This window comes from Thermobia domestica, chromosome 15 (genome assembly GCF_964235325.1).
Source record: "Thermobia domestica chromosome 15, izTheDome1.hap1.1, whole genome shotgun sequence".
Classification (NCBI taxonomy): domain Eukaryota; kingdom Metazoa; phylum Arthropoda; class Insecta; order Zygentoma; family Lepismatidae; genus Thermobia; species Thermobia domestica.
In genome coordinates, this window is record NC_137468.1 from 45,013,503 (window position 1) to 45,025,471 (window position 11,969).

General features: G+C 31.1%; 1 protein-coding gene across 1 annotated transcript in view; it reads left to right on the plus strand.

The window, feature by feature from the left end:
* The window catches only part of LOC145671015 (uncharacterized), a 691,049-nt gene extending 680,266 nt beyond the window's left edge, over positions 1-10,783 (plus strand). The window contains exon 6 of the mRNA XM_081739659.1: positions 1,755-10,783. Within this exon, the coding sequence (XP_081595785.1) occupies positions 1,755-3,023 (1,269 nt within the window). The 3' untranslated portion in view covers positions 3,024-10,783. The remainder of the gene's footprint in view (positions 1-1,754) is intronic.
* Positions 10,784-11,969: the final 1,186 nt, after the last annotated feature.

Below are 11,969 nucleotides of genomic sequence, written 5' to 3' on the forward strand. Positions count from 1 at the left end.
GGATCCAAATAACATCGTTACTAGCATGGCAAATATATTTCCGATCAATAAGTGAAATTCACTTAAAATATGTCCAAAAATATGTTTTTATATCACTTTGAGCCTAAATATAACATAAAACAAAAGTATTGTTCGAATATGGATTTATATGATCATTAAAACATCATTTTTGTGCTCATGACAGTCAGGAATGTTTTCATATTAAATTAGACATCTAAAAAAAATATATCAGGATAAAAATATGATACTCATACAAATGCAAGCCTTATTAATAATATGTTAAAATATACCACCTTTGTAGCTTGTACATTAAGTAATCCAATACAGAGGTTGTTTTCGCTCTATGGTGACGATATAAAACTGCACTTACCTTAAGAGAAACCATGACGCCACCATTGAGAGTGCTCTATTTGGTGACCCTGCATCTGTCCAATTGCCTGACAGCGAAGTTTCCACTGTAGGAATCTGGCACGCAGTGTAGTAATGTCAAGCCGTAATCACTCCTTCTGACAGGCTTTCCATAGTCCTTCAACGGTACGGGGTCTTCTGTGAAGCAAGGTCCGTTTCAGAAGGCCGAAAGCGCAAAAGTCCATCTATGACGCATCAGGGGACTTCACTGGAATGTCTGTGAATGGAATGGCACGAATTCCAGTTTCTTCTGGCATTTGTTGGAGGAAGAGGCGGGTTGAGCGAGATGTGTGACTTGACGCCTTGTCGTCATGCACCCACATACGATTATTGTCCCTTCTGTAGAGATGGGGAATGTTATGGCGATAAAAGGGGGAAGGACGTTAGCCTGATAATATTCAGAATTCACTTTCCTATATTTGGCTACACGATGTATGATCAGCTTTCCCTGATACGAGTATCCAGCAATGATCATGAAATCTGTGCCAAAAGTTTCCTTGCATTCAGTGAACCATATTTGAAAGTCCCTCATACCTGTCAATCGCTAAAAAATTGCACGTGACTTGTGACAGTCAAACAGATAAATATATGCCTCATCCAGTGTTACAATAAACTTCAACTTTTCGTCGGCCAGGTACCACTTATACAACTTTCGACAATTGGTGCAACTTTCCCTAATGTGTTTTGGCTAGAGCTTATGAACACCCCTTTCCGTTGCTTTACTAACATCAAATCGTGGAGAATGATGGTGTGCACTGTCCTCAGTGATATCTGTAGCCGGTTCACGATACTCCTCTGTGTGGGTGGCTTCTTCCTGATGACAAGAGCCCCGACTTTCCGAATTTTAGCTCGTGTGCGACTAGTGGTAGGCCGGGGGTTGGCCTGTTCCTGTTACACAGGAATCATCCCACGTCTCACCTTGCTTGCCCCTTTCAACGCCTTGATGTGCCATTTTTGGACACAGTGAATCAATGATCCTTGCACAGTTTGATAATGATACTATAACTGTGGCTCAAGTCGGAAAGGACAGTTATGTAGCCTTCCCAATAAGTACTTATTTTGGACAGCATTTGTTCCGATGTGCACTTATCACATCTACCACGCAGAGTCAATGGTCCTAGGTATCCACACAACTGGATACTTTCTTCTCTTCCCGCTTGGTGCTGCTGCACAAGGTGTATAATTTCTTCATCATAAATCGGAAACAACTTCTATATAACCGAAATTATAATTTCTATTCAGTTGATCTGCAATATTGTGATATTACAATATTAAAATTTCAAATGATTTATTCTATATTTTAAAATATATCTCAAAATATAAATACTATTATTCTTTTATTGTAGGGAACAACTACGGAGGAAATATCCCAAGAAGCAGCTTCAGGAGATGTCATTTTAAAAGTAGGCGATACTTCATATCCAGACGCGTGCCAAGAGAATGAAGGCTACGTATGTCCATCTGTTGAACTGCAGAACCAAGCTCAGATACACGAACCTCCAGAAGAATACCAGCACAGTGAAGATGACGTTGACAATGTCATTGATGACGACGATGATGACCTGGTCCAAGTTGATGAAGATTCAGAAGAGGATAATGGGAACAATGATGATCAAGGAACAGGGAACACAGGACTCTCACAGTCTGATTTAAGCGTTTCTTCAGCAGGTTCCAATAATCCAAGTTATCGATATGGTAATCAAGTAGGCTATATGTCTGGGCAATTCGGTTACGCAGAATATTCTGGTTACTCTTGTGGTGAGGGTTGTCATTCGAGTGATGTCGTTCCAGTTGTGAGTACCAGAAGAAAACCTGACACTCGTGTGGCTGTTACCGTTAATGATGAAGCGGGTGATGACGAAACCAATAATACCACTGATAATGCTAATCTACCAGAACCACCAGCACCAATGGCCTCTTCTTCAGTTGATGATGAATCAGACCATCAGCCAGAAGTTGGAAGGAATGACAATGCAGACCCAGCTTCCACCAAAAATAATCCTCATCCATCTTCAACGACAGCTGATAGCCAGCAACAACTTCGGGTAAATACTGTCGTACCTAACGGAGACTTGTCATCTTCTGGTGGCAAATCCGGGACCAGTGGCATAGGAAGTAGCTCTTCGCCAAGTGACGACCTCAGTCAGAACATCTTCAATGACAGCAGCGGGGCAGAGAGTACTGGTAACGGGTTTGTCCCCACCCATACACGTACTGCCAGCCTACCGCCAAAAATAACTAGCGATACTGGTATCACCAATAGCAATTATAGTAGCAGTAGCAATAATAATGATGACGACAATGGTAACAACAACAACAGTGGTTCAGCTTCGACTACGACGGCAACGGCATCGGAACAACTCCAAAGTATATCGTTAGCAGATAAGGCTGGCAAGCGAGCCTCATTGCCGATAATCCCTCCAGAATTGTGCACTCAAATAAAACAGACCACAAAAAATATCCTTGAGAAGAAACCACCTGCACCAAAATTTGAAAAGTTATGCAACGAAGCTTCACCTTTGGAAGAACAGCCAATGGAAACTGAGGACACAGCTACAAAAAGTGAAGACCACGAAAATAAGGCCTTTATTGCGACAGATCAAACGGACGAGTGAAATGTTTTTCTTTTCGTTAAACAAAGCATACAAGACAAACATAAACAAGTTAAACAAAACAAACAAATAAAACAATCAAATGCACACAAAGTCAAACAGTTTTGATAACAGTGAAACAAAAATGTGGTGCGATACATAGTTATAGTTAGTGATTGGTGATATGAACAAAGAAACAAAATGGCAGACAAACAAAAGAAAGGAAAAAAGAAAACCTATTCGTTCTTTTTTTTTCTTCTTCGTGTTGTTCTACTCGCTTCCAAACTTGTTCTTTAAAAAAATGAGTGTGTAATATAACCTTCTTCCTAGCTGTCTTTTCATATACGCGTCGTTTCTTGTATACGTGTATTTCCTTCGACTATCAATCTAAAACAAAAACAGCAGTTAGTAAAGAAAAACAGAATGCTCGATATGTTTTTGTTAAAATACACAGAAGTGAAAAATCCTATATTTAAATAAAAGAAATTGTAGTTGTGAAATTTATTGGTTGAGGAAAAAAATGCTGTTTGATATTTTTATCAGTTATAAGGGGTCCAATTTTGAAAGGTTTAAGAAAACATAAAAAATTGAAATTAATATACAAGAAGTTTATCACCAATCTTTAAGTATTCATTCATTCTAAGTCTGTCATTCTCATGTATTTCTATCACTCATACTTCATCATATACTATTATGACCTGAGAGAATTTTAGAGGATGGAAAAGTCGCAATCGCAAAGATTCGCAATCTTCATATTTCAAATCAAGAGAAGGGCTATTACTGTCTGATCTCCCCTCCGTGCAATTTTCTTTGATATTTAAGAAGAACTTACTATCAGAATACATATTTTGTTAATGTAAAAATTTTAGAAAAAGGGCACATTAAAATAACACAAAGATTAACTTAATATGAATGGGGGGAAAAAGATCTTAAAATTGTCAAAGTCTATTTTATTAATCATTAATTGCTCTTTTTAAAAAATATTAAATTTTATAAAAGCATTTCGAATTATTCAGCCCAATATTGGCTATAATATAAGAGTTACCTAACATTTAATTCAGAGTAGTTAGCTGATATCTAAACAAGCTACAATAAAATTAAATAATTCATCGTAATTTGTGTTATCTTACGTATATACTTGTAGCTTTAAATCTAATTCAACATTTAAACATAATTTGCTAAACTATGACGGGACAGTACGAATTTCCAACTTACCACAGAGTATACTTTCTTGTTTTGTGTTCCAATAACTTATAGAAAAATAATCATAAGTTTATTTCTTTAAAGATGTAACGACGATCACCCATTATCATTTTTATATTTTGAAATAATTACTTTAAACATCATCAGAAGTAAAAGAAGATTTTTGATATACGTAAATACATCAATGTGATAAGTTTTATTTTTGTTTTATTTCAGAAGCAGTGAATTAAAATTTTTTTACAATTCATATATATATATATATTGATTTGTTATTTAATATATATACAAATAGGCTCTAAAATTAACTTAAAATGATCGAAATGTTCAGAAAATGACGTAATGTTTGAAAACGACCAAAAGCAATAAAGAAAGAGACCTAGAAGGTGAACATGTTTAAAGTCCAAAGGTTATAATGATATTCCTATAAGAATCATTCCGTCTGCATTCAATAACAAACGAAGTTCAGACCCCACTCCCATTTCCCCAAGACGTCTTCACCCACCTTAGAAATTTCGTTAAACAATTTTTAAAAAAATGTAAATTATAAAATTTAAAAGTTCACTTATATAACCGACGTTTTACTGTCAAAATAAACGGTTTTTTTCATACTCATAATGAAAATAAACAAATGATCGATATTTCATGATTTTAATAATACAAAGTTTTAAAATGACTTGGTTTTGAAGTGTAATTAATAATAAAAGCATTCAATTTCAAATAATATCTTACAATTTTTGGAAGTAGTGTTCCAAACCAAATGTTATATTTTGCACATACTGTTATTTAGTTGAGTTTAAAGAAGCTTAAACTTTTACGTTTTGCCAAAATCTTATTTTTCTTAGGCCCTTCAAATAGAAATTTCAATCGTCGTCAATTGTTAATCCTGGTTATGAGTAGCAAATTCCCGTTGGTAAAAATTATATAATCAAATCAAAGTAAAAACGTTATTGGTAGTCAGTAAGGCGGATGTCATAAACACGAATTTTATTTTTATTTATTTTGCCATACCATTACTGAAAATTCTGCAATAAAGTCAAGAAATGATGAAAAATGCTTTATAATTTGAGTGTAAAAAAAGTTCCATATTGCAATCTCTGAGTAATTTTTATTTAAGACCTTGATACTGTATTGAGTATTTTGGGTATTGAGTATTACTCATACGTTATTGAGTAATTTTTGCATGTGTCTATTGTTTAAAATATTACAAAATCAGATCAGTTTTGTCTTCAAATATTTTCTTAATACAAGAATTTGTTTCATATTTCCTGTGAATACAGTTTCTTCTAACTACATATACAAACAGTTGTTTCTGTAATTAGGATCACGAATACAAAATTAAAACATCTTCCTTTAGAAAATAAATATCAAATCACCTTCGTATACTACTATTTGAACATCTTCAACATTTATAATGGCTCAATGACGTCATAAAAGAAACTTGCAACAAGTAATTTCGTAATTTCATCTAATATCCTTTAAAAATGTTTTGATTCTAACAGTAAAATATTTTTTTCTGAAAACTATAAGAAATCAAATAATACTGTTTCAATAAATTTTCGCACCTTCATTCATTTTGGTAACGTTTGTAAAGTTTCAATACGGTATCCTGAAAATGTCTTTTTATGTGAAATCAAGTTATAGTTACAGAGGATGATCGAAATTTGATGTAACTATCCTCTTGATGCGGAGAAAGTAAACATATGTAATTAGTGAGAGCAGCACAGCACACTAATATGTGTAAAGTGATATAAACGACAATGATATGAGTGACGTGAAACAATTTGCAACATTACCTTTTCTCTCTCGTAAACTTTTACGGAAATTGTCATTGATAAATGTTTTCCGTTTTCGCTTTACCATAAATCGCAAACAGAGTTCCTTAAAAGCCTGCAGTTCAAAAAGAGTTACGTAATGAGAAATAAATGAGATTTAGGACATAAAAATAGTGAAATTATCCTCTCCTCAAAAAAATCAAACCAAATAAAAAATGAGCAAAAAATGACTTTATTACAGTGTTTCAGAGGGATTTCCCAATAAAGAAAAATGAAATGTGAAAATGCTGTCAATTTTATTTCTTTTTCTAAGTTTCAATTATTTTGTACATAATTTATTTAATCCTATATTACACACTAACAGTTTCTAACTTCGAAAAAAGACGACACATTTTCCCATGTCTTACAGTTAAAATGTCATTCATCATATAATAAGAAAGTTTCATATTACAGTTAAATTCTCATTCAAAATTTAATTATAATAACTTTGCATCAATTTTCATCGTTTCTGTACTTCGACTTACATATGTTATATGTTAATACTAACAACAAATATACAGCCAACATTACATCTCAGATTGTCGACAGTAAGATTAAGAAATCTTGGTATGTAGGTTATCCAGCCCCTATCGCTTTTCGTTTCAGTTGTTGAGGACAGATTTTACACATTACTGTAGTGAGTGGCATAGTTACGCGAACTGTATTATTTTAAATACTTCTTTTACACTCACAACTCCTAAGTCTTTTCAATTTAATTTATTTTTAAAAAGAGGTTATAAAAGCTTCTTAATTACTTAAAATGTACAATTACAAGCATGATCGAAAGTGCTTAATGAGAAATATTGTTCATGACTGAAAACTTACATACGTATTTTTCCTATTAATGTTTCTTTTCGACCTCCTTTTTTTATGGCGTACTCTGTTCCTGAGGTACCTAAAACTTTATTTTTATGCTTTAGGAGCCCATGTAAATACATGTAATTTTGTCAATTACTTCGTTCATACATTACAGTAACCCACAAAGAAATGTACTAACTTTTAAAATAATAGAGTGATAAAGATATAATATAATGTCTCTTAACACTATTACTGACCGAGGATACATGCTCAAAATGAGTACCGTTCCATCTGTTCTGTGTACCAATTTTTAAACAAAGTGTATGCAATGGTCTTCTTCAAAACATTAACAGACCATTCGTTAACTCTTGACTCTCGATACCTTACAATCATTATAAGATATTCCATTTTAATGATACTCAAATCAAGACGAGTACGAAAGGCATTGACTTGACATCTAATGTTGACTATCCTTGTTCCAAATAAATTCTTACCTTCTTGACTTTGCAGTCAACCTTCCATACTATATTGGTGAGGATATCCCTTTTTATAATTCTATCAGTAATTGGTTCCTCCAACAAAAAAGTCCTAATGCGGTGCTCTTTACTCTTCACAGCTCTCCTAATATGTTGCACCATGAATTATTGTTGTTAATAGGGATGCGCATTATTTCTCAATAAGCAATATAAATCACTATGTCTTACCTATTTCAAAAGAAATACTGATTCCTGACTCTAAATTCAATATGCTGATAAATTTAAATTGGCAATGCTATTATTACGCGAAAACGGCAAAACGAATCCAATCCATTTGAACGATGAAACTGTAATGTTTAAGGGTGTTTATAATTATCAAAATTTGATACACTTTTTTACTTAACAAATGAATAAATTGTGTCATAGTAATCTCTGTATCATTAAAAACTACTGTTGTGATCATTTATTCAAAATGTAACTCAATTTCTTTCTGAAAAATCGTCCGTTATTCAAAAAGAAATGTGTGTTACGTAAGACATCATAAATTATTAAATTGTAGCAACAATAAATACGAAATGGGTTTTCTTACTAGAGAAAAAATATGATTAGTTATATCAACCATAGTGCGTTATTAGAACAAATGAAAATTTGTTATTACTTATGAAAATAATACGTGTTTTAATATTGCGTAGTATATGCGTAGCTCCATATATCATACATATACAGAAAAACTTTTGTTTCGACATTATGTTATAACATACAATTTGTGTATAAGAAACTGATTTGAAATAGTGATGAAAAACATTTGTGCCAAAGATGTATTATATTATAGAACAATATGAAAAACAACTTTGAACATTCCAAAGTTATGGTGGACATTTAAAACAAGCGAGTGTCTTTTTCTGTATGTATGCGTGTATGTGTGTGGAATAAGATGTGAGTGAATATTTAAAATATTGAAACTGTTTTTAAATAAGAGGAAGTCGCAAAGAAATGTGTATATGTAATCTTAAAAGCATATATTTGTGAATCTTTTAAAACAATTAAGAAACAAAGAGTTAAAAAAATGTTTTTTCCCAAAAATATACATATATAACATAAATCTGTTTTCTAAAGTATGCTTATCAATTGTACAATGTGACATGTCTTTCGTTTTGATATTATACTAGTAGAAACAGATTGTAAAACTATTATTTATCAACAAAATGGAGTGAGTAATGTTGATTATGTTTGCAAGACTTTATATTAATATAAACACTATGAAACTTCGTGTGTAATGTTAGCACTTATAAGATTATTTTACATTCAAAAACAAAAACATTACAAAAAAATTTTCTTTTTCTTAATAATTTTAACACTAATAAAATTTACTTCAAACAGAATTCTACTTTTAACATGAATTAATTCCTTTATATGTACAATAATTTGGGAGTTGAAGCTACATTTTACTCCATGTATGTAACATACTGGGTAAATTTAATATGTAATTGAAGCTGACCAGACGTCCCGTTTTAGCCGGGACAGTCCCTTATTTTCAACCGTTGTCCCGTTTTCTTCTGATTCTCAAACGGGACGCCTAAATGTCCCGTTTTTAAGCGAACATGACCCAGGTGTCCCGTAATTATTATTCAAAATATAAATGGTCAATGCTACTTCTACACTCTTCCGTACCAACACTCATTGGGAAGGTTCAGCCGTGCCTAGAACTTCTAAATATTCAAATGAGAATTGAGTGTTCTGTGGTTCAAGTGGGAATTGAGTGGAAATCCTGAGTGTTGAAGTAGTTAAAAGTATTGTTGGGTAGTACTTAAGTTAGAAACGCTGTGTTATCATTCTTTCTTGTGTATTTTGTAAATTGAAAACACTGCTGAGTCCCAAAATGCGATGTGGAAGTCACACACACACACACACACCCCGTCGCTGATTCGTATGCGTCCCGTTTTTGAAAGTAAAAGTTCTGGTCACCTTGATGTAATTAGTATATGTAAAATTAGATATTTCTCTCTATTTGCAACAAACCTTTCAGCTCCATTTTAATTTTACTGTTTGAAGTATTCCTGCAAAGGTTTTTTACGAATTATTTTCATCCCAGTTTTGAATGTTCTTCTTTCATATACGTAGATTATCCTTAGGAATAACTAACTATTCTTTTCATTGAAAATTACTAGATCAATTACTTGTTATTCAAATAAAATAACAATTGTTTCCACGGCTATTTAAACAATCATTTTGTTAGGATAATTAGAATAATTAAATATAATTGTAATTTTAGAAAACAATTGTTTTAATAATAGTCCCACAAGTAAAATAGATAATTTTTCCTTAAGATTTGTTATATGGATATAGATCAGAATAAGTTCTGTTTAACCCTGTTATGTGTGTATAAGTTAATATAATTTAAAATAATTGCTTTTCTTGATCATTTGGGACTTACAAGTTATGTGCATACTTAATAGATAAATGTACATACACAAAAACATGTAAATACGCGTACTAAAACGAAAAATTACATTAACGCAAATTTTAGTATACAAGTTTGAAAAACAGAAGCAAAATACTTCTTATGTTAAGATTCAAATTCTTTTAACTACTTACCTATTGATTCAAATACAATACAACAGAAGTAAAGGCTAAGTCATTCTCTAAATTTTTATTTATTATACCTTCATTTCTAATTGACAAAATATATTTTTAAAATTTTTCACTTCCTACTATGATTTGGAAAATGTAAAATTCTAATTTTTTACACCCTTTCTGTTGAGAACATCATTAAAAATAAATCCTTTAATGTATATAATGTTATGTTAGATTTACACAAGAAATTATTAGGATCTATATAAAAGTTTATTCGTATAATAACCTTCTCATATAAAGTGTCTCCATATATAAAAGTCTCATATATTAACCTTCGACTATAAGTTACTTTCTTCCACTCTCAATAAAAGGACAAGTCTTAGAACATTACACCTTGTATTTATCCATCAAAGAATAAGTTAAAGCAAATAAAACCAATTACTTTTTAACATTTATGGCAATCTTAAGGATAATGAGTTGCAAAATTTTTCAACTATTCTCCTTAGCGAACGATGAATTTAAAAGCAATTTATAACATAAAAAGAAATATTTATATTAAAAACTTAATATATTGATTACTTAAAAATTTCTATTATAAGTGTTGAAATTACACACGAATAAAGGAACAACTGCTGCATCTACTGTATTTTCTCCCACATGAAATATCATAATAAAAGTGAATTTATGAATAAAAAACTTATATAAGAAAAGCTGAATCTTCTTACTATGGTGCAGTGTACAGTTTTTGACAAAGAAGTAATTTTAGTGTAATGTTTTATATGTATATATATTTTTTATTTTGTACACAATGTGTATATATGTCATGTGTTGACGCAAAAAACAAATTGATGTTATGTTCTTGTTTACAGATATTCCTTTTTTAAAGACAAATTTTAAACGTTAAAGGAAAATGTTCAAGAAAGTTTTTTAAAAAAATAAAAAGCCACACTTTATGTTAGAACCAAAATATTCGTCCAAAAATAAGGGAACAATTCAGGATGATATATTAATATAAAATATAAATAACGAAAGGAAAATTTGCTTAAGTTATAACTATGTTTTTTCATATGAAAGTACCTATATTTCTCATGTGTATTTTGAATGAATGAATGACAAAAACTAGAAATTAATTAAACATTCTTCTTTTAAAAGAAATTATAAAAATACCATGATAATAAAACAGTTCTTGTAATAAAGCCATGTTTATTTGTAATTTCCATATCATAATTTAAAATTAATACTCCTTAAACAAATTTCATTATTTGATCATCAAAATGTTGCAAATTCTCAATTAGAACAATTGAAAATATTTTACATACAATAATTTTAGCTATTTTTCACATTATTATTTATACTAATGACATTACTAATTTAATGACAATTAATATTGAACTATAAAATTACTGTTTTTAAAAAGTTACACATACCGAGAGATTTTGTATTGGTTGATGGAAATGTTTCTGTATAACACGTTATTATTATTATTATTATTATTATTATTATTATTATTATTATTATTATTATTATTATTGCTATATATTTAATGGCTTGCTTATACTCGGGGCAATAAAAATGTTTTTGTACTACGTCTATAAATGAAGTCCGTGATTGTTGAACATATTTATTTTCTAAACTTCTGTCCAATTTATTTCAACTCCAGCGTCGTATGTCAACTACTATCACAGAGTCCTTTCACTAGCATCAATAAATTCTCATCGTCTTCTTTAGACTAAAGAGTCAAATCACTCAAAATAAATATGGATAGAAGAGAGAACACAATTTAATTCTAATTTACACCAGTGATGGGCAAACTGCAACCTGCGGGCCCCTGAAATATGATATTCGTCCCGACATGATTTTTGAATCAACAGATGTAAGGAATAGGCTTAGTCTGTAAAAGTTGTACTAACAGATTCACAAATGAGCATTTAGCTGAACTTCAAAGATTCCGATCATTCCAGTTTGAACCAGATTATAACAAACTTCAATCATCATCATAAATATTCTAAGAGTTTTGTAAACTCTACGATTGTTTTAATAAAGTATATTGGTCCACTTAAAGTTTTTTTCTGTCTTCTTTGGTCTCTCATAAAAAAGTTTGCTCATCA